General features: G+C 39.7%; 1 protein-coding gene across 1 annotated transcript; it reads left to right on the forward strand.

The window, feature by feature from the left end:
- The first annotated feature begins 11,191 nt into the window (after positions 1–11,191).
- LOC104455152 (G-type lectin S-receptor-like serine/threonine-protein kinase At4g27290) lies at positions 11,192–14,831 on the forward strand. Its single transcript, XM_039316538.1, is given in 8 exon segments — positions 11,192–12,658; positions 12,777–12,896; positions 13,213–13,355; positions 13,449–13,632; positions 13,635–13,658; positions 13,758–13,995; positions 14,083–14,233; positions 14,322–14,831. Coding segments are annotated over 8 exon segments (2,445 nt in total). The 5' UTR covers positions 11,192–11,382; the 3' UTR covers positions 14,631–14,831.
- The last annotated feature ends 1,036 nt before the right edge of the window (positions 14,832–15,867 follow it).

Here is a 15,867-nt window from a genome sequence, read left to right on the forward strand (position 1 = left end):
AGGTGGAAGGATGGTCATGTCATCCCCTTTTTTTGCTAGGATTCACGGTGTGACAATTGATGTCTGGTTTGACCTATTTCATTCTCAAATGTAACCTAAGCGATGGAAAAGAAGCTATACAGTTGACCAAAGCCGAAGAATGTTGACATATGTTTTCGTATTGGGGCAATGTATGTTAGCTGTTAGCTTATTTTATGCTTGAAGTCTTGTTTTGTGCTTTAACCTAAAATGAATTTTCTCAAGCAAGCAAGCTACTACCAATTGGAAATTAACTTTAATTTGTGTTATCTATTGCCCTGTTTAGTACTCAACTTGCTGGAATTGTGTTTTGTGCTGCAATTGTTGACTGAGGATGGAAGGTCTAGTAATTGTTGGTCAAGCAAGCTAGCTTCCTCTCTTTCTTTTGCTATTCTGGGTACGGGGTTGAACGGTCTATTTTGTGCTCAATTGGATTGGCTTTTTTTTTTTTTTTTTTTGGTAAAAAACAACTAGATAGATTGAACGGCCTGTTATGTACTTAATTTTTCCAAAGATGGTGTTTTGGTGCTGCAATTGTCGGTTAGGGACTGATGATCTAGCTTTTTATGACTGGTTTTGGCTGTTACGACAATTATAATATTTATGGTATCCTCATTTCCTTGGTCTCTTAATTTTAGCTTAAGTTTTATCATGTCACTAGCTTAATTAATATTTTTTACAATAAGTGAAGGGTGCACCATGATTAGAAGCAAAAACAAAATTGAGTAACTTGATTAGAAAAGAGCAAGGCTAGGATACTAAAAGAAGTCTAGTAAATTGATACGCTAACTGGCCAACTACAAGGTTGGAATTTAAATTAGTTCATTACCCTCATAAGAATTTATCACATATAGTTAGGGATAAGGATATAACTTTTCTTTTCGATCACCTTAATGCCATAACTTCCTAACAACGTTTACTTGAGTTTCATAACAGTGCCAAAACTTTTAAAAATATTCACCAAAGTGCCGGAAATCCGATGTAGAATAGCACTAAAGGTAAACGTTTAAAAAAATTTGTCACTTAAGTGATCAATTAAAAAGCTATATAACACTTAAATAATCGGGGAAAAAAAAAAAGTTATGACACTCAAGTGACTGTCATATATAAGTTATGACACTCAAGTGATTAAAAAAAAAAGTTATGACATTGAAGTAAACACCGTACGAAATTTATGACACTTATGATGTCTTTATCTCCATATAGTTAGCATATAAAATTTTCAAATTAGACTAGTATACTCCACATTATCCTTGAGATATAAAACATAAAAACTACGTGACTCATTTGAAAGTATAGAGCAATATTATAGTCTAAAATGGAATGTTCAACGTGGTGAATGGTCGGCGACCATTGATCTTCATACTTAGAGAATAAATGAGGTTAGAATATTTACTGTGGCGTAACCATAATTAAGGTAGCTAGATATGAATTTATAAGAGTGATGAGCTACAGTCATGACATATATTGAAAAAAAATTACAGAAAGACCCCGTGATATATATCAATTACTTATTAATATCCTCAAACCTCGATCCTGCTAACTGGATCCATCGATGTCGCATTAGAAGCCCGTCACCAGCCTGTGTTCTCAGTATCGCGCATAGACATGTTGCCTTGGTCGCGGTGAATCTTGCCTTGGTCGCCGTGCTTGTCATTCATTCGAGCCAAACGTGATAAAGCTTCCCGAGGGTGCCCCAGAGCTGAAAATGTCATTTGTATGCTGCTTTATCAATAATAAAGTTACGGTGGGTTTGCTTCAACAAAAACTCAAGATTTAAATAATATTTTTTCTACAAATATTTGGTTATATCACTCAAAAATTTATTCGATGAAAAATGTCTATTCTCGTTAGTGATGAAAATATTTTTTCATTTTTCATTTCTATAAACAATATAATTAAAAAATATTTTCAAAATCTTGAGTTTTTCGTGAAACAAATAAACCCTTAAAGTGCAAATTTCATCAGCTCTTGCTCGAGAAAATATTCAGTGGTTTTGAAACAATGATGTTAGCTGCTAACATGGTGAGCACTTTTCACAAATAGACAATCATCACCATGGTCACCTAGCCTATCGCATTATGCGCGTCGAAGACGAGCTGCTCCTTATAGCATTGCTCAACGCCAACGATGGCCATAGTCAAGCAACACAATGCCTAAATCTGTTTGGCCATGGATGGCCAGATTTGGAGATTTGGAGAGTGCTGGCGAAGGTGACAACGGCCATGGATGAGAGACATGATGCCAAATCTAGAGGTTGGAGAAAAATATAAAAACAGAGTGGGAGAGTGGGAGGGGTGGCTCAAGTCTATGAAGCACCAACACTCTTCAAAAGCTTTCGTGGTGTGTCGACACTTCGACACGTGTTCGATACTCTGAACACTCTCGGACACTTGGCCAACACATGTCGAAAAATCCGACATCATGATTAACTTTCCGATACTCTAGTCAAAATTCTGACATACGAGTTTCCGACATGTGATTTCGATATCAAGATCCATTTTAAAAATTTCCAATAAATGAGATGTCAAAATATATTTATATGAAAAAATAAAACATAATAATAAAAATAATAAATAAAAAAAAGAGAAAAAGATAGTCTTCTTTTATCTTTTGACTCTCACTTATTGTAATACACAATTCATCCCTTAAGTTTTTTTTTTTCTCCTCTTTCGACATATCTAACATGCAAGTTTAGAATATGAATTACTTATTTTTCAAGTTTTATGAATTATTGAAATATAGTTGAATTTGTCAAATTGAAACAATGAATGATATTAATAAATTTTGGGGATAAGTACACTAATGGTGCCATAAGTTGTGTATGGCGCTCACTTTGGTGCCAAAAGTTTCCGTCGGATCATTTAAGTGCCAAAAATTTTGAAAAACGCTCACTTTGGTGCCAACGCCAATCCGATTGGCCGGAAATTTGACGTGGCCTTTTTTTATTAATTTCTTATGCTGATGTGGCTCGCGGAACTTCCATTGGATCACTTAGGCCTTCAAACGACGTCATTTTAGCATCCTAACACCAAAACGACGCCGTTTTGTGTCTTTCCCCCAAATTCAAAACCCTAAATCCCAAAACGACGTTGTTTTGTGCCGTCTTCTTCCCCAAATAGATCTAGCAACACCAACGCACTGAATCAACAACACCAGCAGCGCAGAACCATCAACACCAGTAATTTTCCAGAAAAGAAACCACGCATTCGCCTTCGCGAGTTTTCCCCCATTTTCAATCAACTTATCAACCTTTCAAATCCCCGAATCTCAGCCTCACCACCGCCTTTTCCCAAGAAATATCGTTGGGTGCAGAGGAAACGCGACCTTGAAGAATCTCCGAAGCATGAGCGATCTGGCCAATGGTAGACGCGAAGATCTAGAACGCCACGGAGGTTGTCGGCGAAGCCAGCTGCTACGAAGGCGGCGGCCATGGCCCCACCATCCTCTCCTCCGCCCTCATCGTCGACACCTCCCTCTCTCTCGGGATTTTCTATTCGTTTTTTTTTTTTTTTTTTGTTCTTTTGTCTTGTTGTGGCAAGCAACAACAATGGAGGTCGAGGGAAGGCGGCTGAGCAACGGTGGGATGGCGGCTGAGGGACGGTGGCCGAGGGACAGCGGCCAAGTGACAGTGGCTGAGCAATGGCGGACAAAAAAACCCTAATTTCATTCTCCAAATAAAATAAAATAAAAAACGGCGTCGTTTTTGTGAGGTTATCCACGTAGGATAGCAAAACGACATTGTTTTCTTAATGAAGACGGAAAACGACGTCATTTTAAAGGCTTATCAATTTTTTTTAAATATAAAAGCCACGTAATCATTTTGGCCGAATCTGTCGTCGGTGGCACCAAAGTGATCGTTTTCCTCCGATTTGGCACTTAAGTAATCCGGCGGAAACTTTTGGCACCAAAGTGGCGCCATACACAACTTATGGCACCATTTAATATTTTTGAATGTTTTTTTTATTTCATTCTAGGCTTATTTATTTATTTATTTATGAATTTGAATTAAATTAATTTGATTGAAATGAACATAAAAATGATAATTTATATATATAATTATATATATATATATATATACATATATATAATATCCAACGTATCTCAACGTATCGAAATTCTCTGTTTTTTAGAAACGACGTGTTGGCATGTCGTGTTGCATGTCGTATGTCCTCCAATCATCCATGGGCGTAAGCTTTGTCTGTTTATGCCTCGCAAGGCACCTCATCCCTGGACCTGGCGACCACGGATTGCCCATAGCCACCAGCCTTGACGACGAGCTTCAAATCTCGTCCATGGACGAAAGATGTCAACGACAGAAGCTTGCTTGCTTCGTTGGAGTCGCAGACCTCCCCTCACTGTTGCCACCAGCGGAGTCATCGGTGCTGCCTCCTAAGCGTCCAAGGCGAGCCACCTCGCAATCCATGGACAAGCAAATCTTGCAGCCATGGACGATAGAGGAGAAAGGAGCAGAGAAAACTCGAACGGGGTGGGTGAGAATGAAAGGGACAGGAAAAAAATAAGTCAAACTTTTACTTGAATCCATGTGACCTACTGAAGTGGCAACGTGGGCAGGTGTCAATTTGTAAATGAATGTGAGAAAAATAGGTACATGCCAAGCCGCTGACGTCATGGTTCAAAACTACTGAATATTTTCAAAAAAATAATACAAATGATTTCTGAACTTTGATCGAATATCTAATGTGATCATTAGATTTTAAATTTGCTCAATGTGGTCCTTGAATTATAGCGAATGTGTAATGTAGTTCATAAACCTTTTGTACATATTCAATTTAGTCCATGAATTATATAAAATTGTTCAATATTGTCCCTAAACTTGAAATAATGAAATAATAACATTAAACTATTTCATATAATTCATTGACTAACTTGAAAATGTATTAAAAGTTCAAGAACTATGAACAAATTAAAAGTTTAAATATCACATTGCTCATTGAACTATAGTTCAAAATTACATTGAATAAATTAAAAATTTTAGAAATTAATTATATTTTTGACTAAAGTTGAGAAATTATTTATAAATATTTTCTCGTTGATGGATGGCTGAGAAATCATTTGCCATTCGGGATTGTTCCGTACTCCACTGAACGATCACATGACATCCCCATCAGCACATGGAGACAACCTTTGAGTTGCCTTGGAAATCACGTCGCATGTCGCTTTTTTGTCTCAATTTCGGTTGACGTTTTCTTTCCGGCACGAGAATTGAGATGGTGAAAGAGGATTGGGATCCAATCTTCAACTTGACTATGAAAAAACGAGACCGAAAGTTACCGACCAGATGCAATTTATTAGAACGAGAATTATGATCCGTTTGTTTCGCAAAAATTACACGTTTTGAGAATAATTTTTTAAAAATGATTAGTTAAATCGTCTAAAATAATTAACCAATAAAATACATAGCCAACATTAATTAATACCTATACATTTTCATGGATTTGATAAAAGTATTTTTCATTTTTATTTTTGTGAGCAAAACAAGCGACTATTTTTAGAAAAAAAAATTATTTATTTTTGCCAAAACAAATAGACTCTAACTTAAATCAAAGGCTAGAAGTACTAACCTCAAATTTTGGTTAATTTAGTGAATTGATCAAGTGATAAACGCTATTTTATTTATATTTAGTCTCGGAAGATTCAAGTTACAAATTCACCTTGAGTTGTACATCATCAAGATTCACATAAACACTGCTACAACCAATCTTAGAAGTATTAAAGATATGCCAAATGTAATTTCTCTACTGACAATGGTGAGTTTAACACCAAGCACCACAATAGAAAGCCCTACTTACCTTATGTATAGCCTAGGAATATGCACTTTCTTGCTATCCTATCAAACTTACCATCACCTCACTCGAACATATCATGAGCAACAAAATATTTTAAGAACATAAGTATCAATAATGTTACCTAAACACACCAGGTAACTCATTGTACTATGCACATCTGTCAAGATTTTCTTAGGCATACCAACACTAGAAAACATTTTATGAGCCATATCTAATCATGAGTTGCTCATTAACTCTACAACCTATCGTAATTCACTAGCACTAGTGCAATGTTTTGGTATGCATTAAAGTGGTATTCATTCAATAGCTCGAGAAAAAATCAATGCTACCATCAATCCACATGCTTGATTGTCTCATAAATCTCCTTTTTTTTTCTTTTATTATCAAAGCTCTCGTTGTTATCAAATTCAATCTTGTGCCTTAGCACAAACTCATAGGTCCTCCTTGCTGTTGACAACCTTGACATAAATTCGATATTCTTCTTTGAAGGAAATTGTGATAGCCAACAAACACTCAAGTGAATTGACTCCACAATCTCCGTGGTTTCTCTTATACTTGTACAATAGTATACTTTTTGCAATTTGCCTAAGTCATTGCACTTGCATATATTCAATTTCTTAGCTACATAACTTCATAGTTGATTCATTTCACTTAGAATGTCACGCCCCGGACCCCGAGCGCGTGCCCATCCCTATCTGGTCGATAATAATATGCGACTTCCCAGGACGAGTCGCCGACCCTTTCCATTTTATTGCATATGCGGAAGCGAAAAGAAATCCCCTGACAGTAATCATCTTGGGATAGAAATGCAGGATAATAGATTCACAAACAAACATGCTTTTATATATACACTGAGTCATGAACACAGGTCTATGGCCAAAGACTACAAAAGACTGGCCTTCCAAAAGAAGCGGTCCTAACCGGCCTATGCTTCGATCACCTCCTCTCGGCTCCTGGTCCTCCACTCAACGACCACGAAAATGTTGTCCCACAACGGGGTGAGATATCATCTCGCCGAGTCTAAGCTCTAAACCCCATTAGAGGGAAATACGCCAAGAAGCGTCCTAAGCACGCAATCACACAATCAAGAGACTTACCTCGTCTCGGACCCACCCCGCAGTCGGTACAATTTATCTTAAAGACAACATGAGAGCATGAGCAACAAATAAGCTCCAAATAAGCAAACGCCACACTCAATTAATCATGCGTTCCTAGTTTTGATCTCGGCATATAGCACGGCCTACTCTCGGTTCGGGGCAGTCTTCCGGCATTGCCAAGCTTCGTCTCACCCCATTGAGCACGGCACGTCTCTTTATCGACGGCTTTCCCGAAGGAGCATAGGGTCGAGAATCAACTACGACCGGCTTTGTCGTGGGTATCCCACATAGGGATAACATCCACGCTCAACAGCACAGGACGATTTCTCATAACCATCACACGATCACTCAAATATGGCCCAGGACACCGTGCATTGCACTCAAATGCTTCAATTAAAATGGTGAGCCTAGCCTTTTTCTTCATATTAGAAATTCACATGAAATTACTCGTGTGTGGGTATACGGTCAACTTGATCCTGAAAAATTGATATTCCTCCTTTTTGAAATCCCACTATTTCATATAGTACTAAAAACCATTTTCGGTATCAAAACCCGACACAGGATTTTCTGAATAAATATTGGAAATTCACAATTTTGGAATTAAATACCAAAAAGCCAATCAGCAATCAATTTGCATAACTTAGCACTCAATTGCAGAAATTAACCACACCATTGCAATCAAAGCATGGGCCCCGGTCACCGGCTATCCCGGTCTAATTTCCGGAAAAATAATTAATAATTAAATAATTACTTAAATAAATCAATTTAAATTCTAAAAATACTAACCTAGGCATTTAATCATTAAATTAATAACCAATACGGACTCGGAGAAATTCCCGAACCCTTCTAGATAAATAGTACAATTTATTTAGGCCTTAACTAAACCATGCTAACCACCTAACATGCTCAATTAAATAATTCAATTTCTAATTTAATCTAACTAACCACCTAATTCCTAATAAAATAAATCTAACACCCCTTAAACGTTATTAACCTACTAAGCAGAGTTTAAAGTATAAACTCACCGTGATCGCGAAACCGGTTCACCGCGACAACAACTCGACTCGGCGGCCGAAATCGAAATTTTCGGCGGCGTCGACGAACTTGGGCCGGGCCTAATGCTTGACCCAACAAATCTCAGCCCAATTGAGATTTGTTCTTGCACTGGAATGGGCTTGCTCTTGGACTTGGCCTAGCTGCGATTGGGCTTCAAAAACTGGGCTTGAAGACTACAATTGCTGAAAATGGGCTTGAAATAAAACTGAATTGGGCCTGTCTTTGCTGGGCCCGAAAGACTGAAATTGCTGGGCTTCCAATCCAATTGATGCTGGGCTGGAAATGCCTCTGCAGATGGGCTGAAGATACACGGACGACTGGGCTTGGAATTCGCTGAGCTGGGCTTGCGGCTTCGGTGGTCCAAGGAGCTGATGACGTGCGGTTCGGTGAGGCGTGGAGCTGCTTCGAGGTTTCGGTGGGGTCTTCGCTGCTGGAGAAGACACGAACGCAGCTGCAAGGGAGATATCCCGTGGATGCGGCTAAGGAAATCTCGCCCGATGGAGGTGCGTTGACGACAAGTGGACGCGGCAGAGGTTAAAGACGTTGGGGGCGGTGCTTCTTCGGTCAACAAACGGTGGAGGAGAGGGCGCCGTTGACTGGATCGTGGGCGCGTGGTTGAAGAGAGACGCTGGTGGCTTCCTTCGGTGCTAGCTTTGGTCTTCAAGTGCTTCGCTCGGTGGAGAATTTGACCGAGATGACGTGTGGAGAAGCGCCTGGCTTCTCTGGACGTCGTGGCTGTGCTGACAAAAGGGCGTGGAAGATGGAGCAGCTTCGGTTGCTGCCTCGGCGTCTTCAACTCAATTGCCGACTGGTACAGCGAAGTGGAAGATGGACGAGTGGAGTGTGTGGGCTTTCCTTTGATGCAAGCTGACCGAAGATTGAAGGAGCTGGATTATTTTCTCTCTGCTGGTGCTGGCGTCGCACGAAGTAATCGGGAGAGAGAGGATGGTCGTGGATGGGAAAAGGCAAGAAGATAAAGATGAGGAGTGAGGTGGGGCCATAGCTTGATATTTTGCAAGAATATCCTCCATGAATCACTCTTAGCCAAGTAAAAACACTTGGCCTTCACTAGACCATCTAAATGACCCCCATAACCTCTTAACTAGTCCAACAATGCTAGGGTGAGGGGAGGTTACGAATTCTTCAAGGTCTTGCCTCAATTGCTCTTCCATTCTCTCTTGATTCATTATCAATTGGTCACCATAATTTCAATTGATATATCAATGCTTCACTTGCTATTTTTTCTCATCCAATAACCCATCTTGCATCTCAATTTTGCGGCGAAAACCATCTCCGGCATTTTCCGCACTAAACAATCATGACGACTTTTTCCCAAAAAGTGTCGGTTGTCGGAAAAATCTTCTCGAGGCGAGTCGACACTCCAGAATTTATTGTGACATGGCCAAAACTTCAATTTCTGAAATCGGACTCGAATTGGCGGTTAATTTCCATTCGATGCGTTTTTAACGTGACCTAGGCTACTGGGTAACTTTCAGATATTTTTAAGTGCAAATGACATGTGGTCGATTTTCTTCGAGCCACTATGAACCCACTCGACTCAATGGCGACTCTTGATTGTCGTGAAAATCTCGATGATTCAATTACGGACACAGGGTACCAAAACAATAAGAAAATCAGTCTAGTGTTGGCCGACGAGAATTTTCCAATTTAGTGGTGTCACCCACGATTAGCCACACATCTCTGTCGATCCAATCTATCTCTGATTTCAAATCGATTTCTTTAACTACGCCGTAATGACCTCTAAAGATGGACACGGTTAGAAGCCGATTCTTGATCGAGTTCTCAAGTCTATTGCCTTAAAATTCCTTAATAATTTTCCGGATAGTCTAGTTATCTCGAGAAAGTGATCGGCTGAGAATAACCCTATAGACGCATCAATGAAATGCCCGATTTATTCAGTAGAAGACAGGGTTGAAAATTTGGGATGTCACATAGAACCTCGATGCTTCTTTCACTAATGTGTCCCAAACATATATGTTGCAATTCAGACTCTCGAATATATGCACCTGACATTTTCGGGTGAAATCCGTCACCCTCCTCTTGAAGCTCATACAGATTATTGAGCTTAATTCCTTTCATCAGTACCGCGGCACCTCAAACGGCCATTAGAATTTTGAAATATACCAACACCCAACTGAATTCAAGAGTACTCAAGAAAATCAGATTTTTCTTCCATTCCGGAACACATCTCACTCTGGTCAATGTCCCACGATGACGTTATGCAATCTAATTCCGACAATTGCTCAACCAAGAAATTGCTTCTATCAGGTTCCCATCCCCTCAGGGAGAGAATCTTCAAGTTTCCCTGAAGAGCACGTCGCATGTCCACATTTCGCTCTTCCATCCTCTCAATTCCGTCTGTTCTCAGGCATCAAGTATTGAAACGGTGAAAGAGAATTTGGAAACAATCTCAGACTTGACCATGAAAAGTGAAAACGGAGATTAAAGACCAGGTGTAGTTTTTTAGAACAAGAATTAAATTAATCGAAGGTCCCCCTTCGGATGTCACAAGTTTCTCTGTTTTTTCACAGACCATAACTTTCCCATGCGATACGCACAAACCTGACAAAGAAATTAAAAGTGATTTAATAGGTAAATTATGGCAAATGTCTGTGTCATATGTCAAAAGAATAGTAATCTTTTTCTCAATAAATTATGTGTAGCACTGCTAGCATAATGACACCACGTAAAATGACAGCCGCGTTTCAACCTATGGGAACCGGCATCTTGTAAAATGACAACTTTTCTTCAGGGCCAACGTACATTGCACCTTGAGCACGTTGAAGCTAGATTATGATAGACAAGATTAATAGTGTATTGTTGGTATAATGTTGGTATAATGGGGTCCACTTACAAAAATAAACACACCACATTCTCATCTGCACAGGAATCATCAATTGTCAAGTCCAACAAATCAGAATTACGCTGTTAACGTGCAAGCATGGATATTTGTTATTTCACCTATAATCTCCTCCTCCGCCCATCATCTTAAGCTCTCGGGATAGATCCATTGATGTCACATTAGAAGCCAACCGCTTGTCTGTTGTTCTTGCCGCGGGGGATACGGAATCGTGCCTTCGTTGAGCACTTGTCGTCTGTCTGAGGCACACGTGATAAAGTTTTCAAGTGTGGCTCTGAGCTTGAAAACGTCGCTTGAATGCTGCTTTACCAACAGCGAACTCAGTTATAATTTCATCGACTGTTGCTTTTGCACATCATTTAATAATCATTTTATGTGGTCATGGTCCAACATCGTGGCTACTTCCTGTTTCATAGAGCAACACACACAGAGAAGAGATTAATCAGCCAAACTGCCTCTCCTCTTTAATTTCCTCCTGAATCAGAAGTCAGTCTAGTACTGTATCAGCTGAACAACATCTATGGAATCCTGCCTTCCAATTCTCCTACACAGCTTGTGCTTCTTGTCCCACGTGTTGCAGATAAGCTATGCGCTGGACTCCATTTCAGCTGGCGAGAACATCACAGATGGCCAAACAATAGTCTCTGCCGGTGGAAAGTTTGAGCTAGGATTCTTCAGCCCCGGCAGCTCCAAGAACCGGTACGTGGGCATATGGTACAAGAAGATACCGGACAGGAGGGTGGTTTGGGTTGCAAACCGAGAGAATCCCTTGAGTGACTCTTCAGGAGTGCTGAAGCTCACTCCTCAGGGTGTACTGACTCTCCTGAACCGGACCAATGGGGTCATTTGGTCCTGCAATGTGTCGAGATTGGCCCAGAATCCGATTGCACAGCTTTTGGATTCTGCTAATTTCGTTGTAAAAGAAGGAAATGACAATGAGTTGGATGATGCAATCTGGCAGAGTTTTGATCACCCTTGTGATTCGTTTCTGGCTGGCATGAAGTTTGGTATAGACTGAGCAAAAGGTCTGGACCGGTACTTGACCTCGTGGAAAAGCACAGACGACCCTTCACCAGGTGATTTCACATATAGGCTCGATTCTTTGGGTTATCTACAGCTGATCCTTAGGAACAGATCAGTAGTGCAGTACCGATCAGGACCTTGGAATGGCATTCGGTTTAGCGGGGTCCCTCAGTTAAAGCCTAATCCAGTTTACAAGTTCGGCTTCATCTTCAACAAAAATGAAATCTACTATTACTTCAACATTCTGAACAGCTCCATCACGTCAATATTGGTTTTAAAGGAGAATGGAATCGCTGAGCGCTTCACTGCAATAGACCAGACACGCGGTTGGATACGGTATAATCCCACACAAACTGATGACTGTGACACTTATGCATTCTGTGGAGCGAATGGGAATTGTAACATTGCTAGCTATCCAAAATGCGTGTGCTTGAAAGGGTTCGTGCCCAAATACCCGATCGACTGGGGATTTGGGGATTGGTCAAATGGGTGTGTCCGGAGGACAAAACTAGATTGCCAGGGAGGAGATGAGTTCTTGAAGAACACCCAAGTGAAATTGCCCGACACAAGGCTTTCATGGTTCAATGAGAGCATGAACCTCCAAGAATGTGAACAGACGTGCTTGGGGAACTGCTCGTGCATGGCTTATTCAAATTTGGATATTAGTGGGCAAGGAAGTGGTTGTTTGCTTTGGTTCGGTGACCTGATCGATATTAGACAGTTCAATGAGAACGGCCAGGATATTTATGTAAGGATGGCTGCGTCTGAAGTCGGTACGTGCTCAAATATGAGTTACTTTAAATGTGATGACACGAGGAAGAGATTAGCTCAAAAATAATTTTGATAATTTTTTGAACTTTTATTGTTGGATTCATTGTGATATATATCAAGGTGGCAGTTCGAGTGGAAATACTGGCGCAAGGAAAAGAACGGGCATCATTGTCAGCATCGTGCTCTCAGTGGTGTTTCTTCTTGTTATCACGGTTATTTACATGAAGTATAAGAAAGCTGGTAAAGTCATTTTTATCAGATAATTATGCTTTCCAAGCAAAGTGTTTATCTTGATCCGCAAGAGTCATTTTTTACTCTTGTTAGCATATGTTTTAAATGTTGCTGCACCGCATCAATTGCAAAGTTTCATCAGATCGTCTTCCTTTAGAAATTTGAATGAAACAAGCGGCGTGGAAAAATATGAATGAACCAAATGTTTGTTGCTGTGAATCTGTTTTGCGATTTTTATAGCTCAGTTATGAGTTCTTTGCATTTAATGAAATTTACGAGTTCCTTGCATTTAATGAAATTTACTCAATTTAATTTCGACTTGCAGGAAAAGTCCTTGCATTCTCCCGTCAAAGCCATAGTGAAGATCTAGAGTTACCTCTGTTCGACCTCACAACCATTGTAAATGCAACGAATAACTTCTCCGATGATAACAAACTTGGAGAGGGAGGCTTCGGAGCTGTCTACAAGGTTACTGTTAATTTTTTTGGAATTCTAAATCTACCTATATATCCAAATACTATAAACGAAATGAAGGAATAAAGAAAAACCTCTATTTATTAGGGTGTTCTGAAGAATGGCCAAGAAATTGCTGTGAAGAGGCTATCAGAAAGCTCTAGGCAGGGACAGGTCGAGTTCAAGAACGAAGTCGTCTACATCACCAAACTTCAACACCGAAACCTGGTCAAGATTCTAGGATGCTGCATTGAACAAGATGAGATGATGTTGATCTATGAGTTCTTGCCCAACCGAGCTTGGATTGTTTCATTTTCGGTTTGCTTCGCTCAAGTCCCTACATTTTCATTGCTTTTGTCGTAGAAAAGGAGTGAAGAAGCTTCCGTCTAATAACTCATGAGGCCTAAAATTTGGCAGATCAAGAGAAGGGTGTTTCACTGGATTGGCCTATGCGCTTCACTATCATCAACGGCATAGCCTCGGGGCTCCTATACCTTCACCGAGACTCAAGATTAAGAATAATTCATAGAGATCTGAAAGCTGAAAACATCCTGCTCGACAATGAGAGGAATGCAAAGATATCAGACTTTGGTTTGGCAAGGAGTTTCGGAGGTAATGAGAGTGAAGCAAGTACAAAAAGAGTGGTGGGAACATTGTGAGTTCTCTTAACAAATGATCTCCACTGATTTTGGTACATTTGCTTCAAGAACTAATCATTCCTTTCAATGGCTTTTTCGCATAGCGGTTACATGTCCCCGGAGTATGCCATCAACGGTTTTTATTCGGTAAAATCAGATGTCTTCAGTTTTGGTGTTTTAGTACTGGAAATCGTGAGTGGGAAAAGAAATCGAGGTTTCAATCATCCTGACAACCGTTTAAGCCTTCTCGGATATGTAAGCATAAAGATTTATCAGATCTCTTTGTTTATATATCTTCAGTTGGTTTCTAGTCTTACTCTAGATGACTAGCACGATAATGCAGGCTTGGACACTGTTAAGGGATCAAAAGTTTATGGAGCTCATAGATCCGTCGATTGCATCCACATTCAACCCCGTGGAAGTTTTACGGTCCATCCATGTGGCTTTGTTGTGTGTTCAAAATAATCCGCACGATAGACCAGAGATGTCGTCTGTGGTTATGATGTTGAGCAGCGAGAGTACATTGCCTCAGCCTAAACGGCCTGGTTTTTTCGACGAGACGTCTGTGTCTGAAGCAAGTTCTTCAAGCAACAGCAAGCATAACAACTATTCGGCTAACGAAGTAACTATTTCACAGTTACTGCCTCGATGATATATCTGTAATTTCGATTATGTTTATGTTGATCCCATATGAATACGAGAAGATCATGGCATACGTACTGAGAGTCATCTCTTAATCTGGAATTGCAAGACATTACAGGGACATATGAAACGTTGCACCTTTTGTTCTCCGAATTTTGCTGGATTTCGGTCAGAAAGCGAAGAGTGTGTATATGTACCACAATAGAGTGAAAATTTCAGGGTCTTTTTTTGTTTTGATTTTCTTGCCAAAAAACCCTAGAATACCTTAGTATGAATACCCATGAACTTAATGAAGTAAATTATTTTTCTTTTTTTTCAAAAGAATTCTTGATGTTTTAATGTCTGTTTCATTTTGAATCGACGAACTTATACTTTAGGGAATAAGTAGCCAAAACTACAACCTAGATCAGTAATCAGTACTAAAACCTCTGTCAAAGTCTGTCCAGTGATGTTTCTTCTATTCTACAGTGTGAAAATAATCATGTCTTTCCAATGACAGCCTGCATTATGGTGACATCAACAAATTCAGATGCAACTAAAACAGGGGAAAAGGAAAAGGAATTGACTTTTGAAAAGTGTTGGCTATAAATTAAAGATTCTCTTATCATCTTAAAAGCCATTTTTCGGATTGTAGAGGAGCAGAATAACTGAAAACTAACACAGGATAGAGTGTGGAATACGTTGATATGTTCAGCAACCAACGTACCTCTGCCCATCTTTAAATGAAACAAACTAGCAACAGTTGATCTCTCGTTTTCCACAATAATTGGTACTAGAACCAAGCTTGGCTGAGTTGAAGCGAATCCATGGTGATGGAAGAAGGAAAAGTTAAAAATGACAGATTTGCACTAAGGGTTTTGATTTCTATAAGGTGCAAATTGAGGATTACCTTATCAAAGGAATTTGCACGTACCCCTACTTGGGAAGAAGTGAGCTAGAGTAAAGTTGATTGGAATTGCTAGATAAACAAGAGTTGGGTGTTATTCAGTCGTTCATGTTCACAATACTCATGCTAAAACAGAAGCCATGTGTTCACCAAAATCTTTTCTATGAATGTTGCCACTCATAGTCAAATTGTGAACCTCATCAAATGTCAAACTTATTGACCTAGAGAAATTACTAATAGTAATAACAATAGTATTTCAACTATTGAGCAATGAGGATAATGCAATCGAAGCACATACCTCCAAAATCAATGACCTAACAACAACATCGAATTCATTGAAATATTCAGCAAGTGACTCACC

Source organism: Eucalyptus grandis, chromosome 7 (genome assembly GCF_016545825.1).
Source record: "Eucalyptus grandis isolate ANBG69807.140 chromosome 7, ASM1654582v1, whole genome shotgun sequence".
NCBI classification, from domain to species: Eukaryota; Viridiplantae; Streptophyta; class Magnoliopsida; order Myrtales; family Myrtaceae; genus Eucalyptus; species Eucalyptus grandis.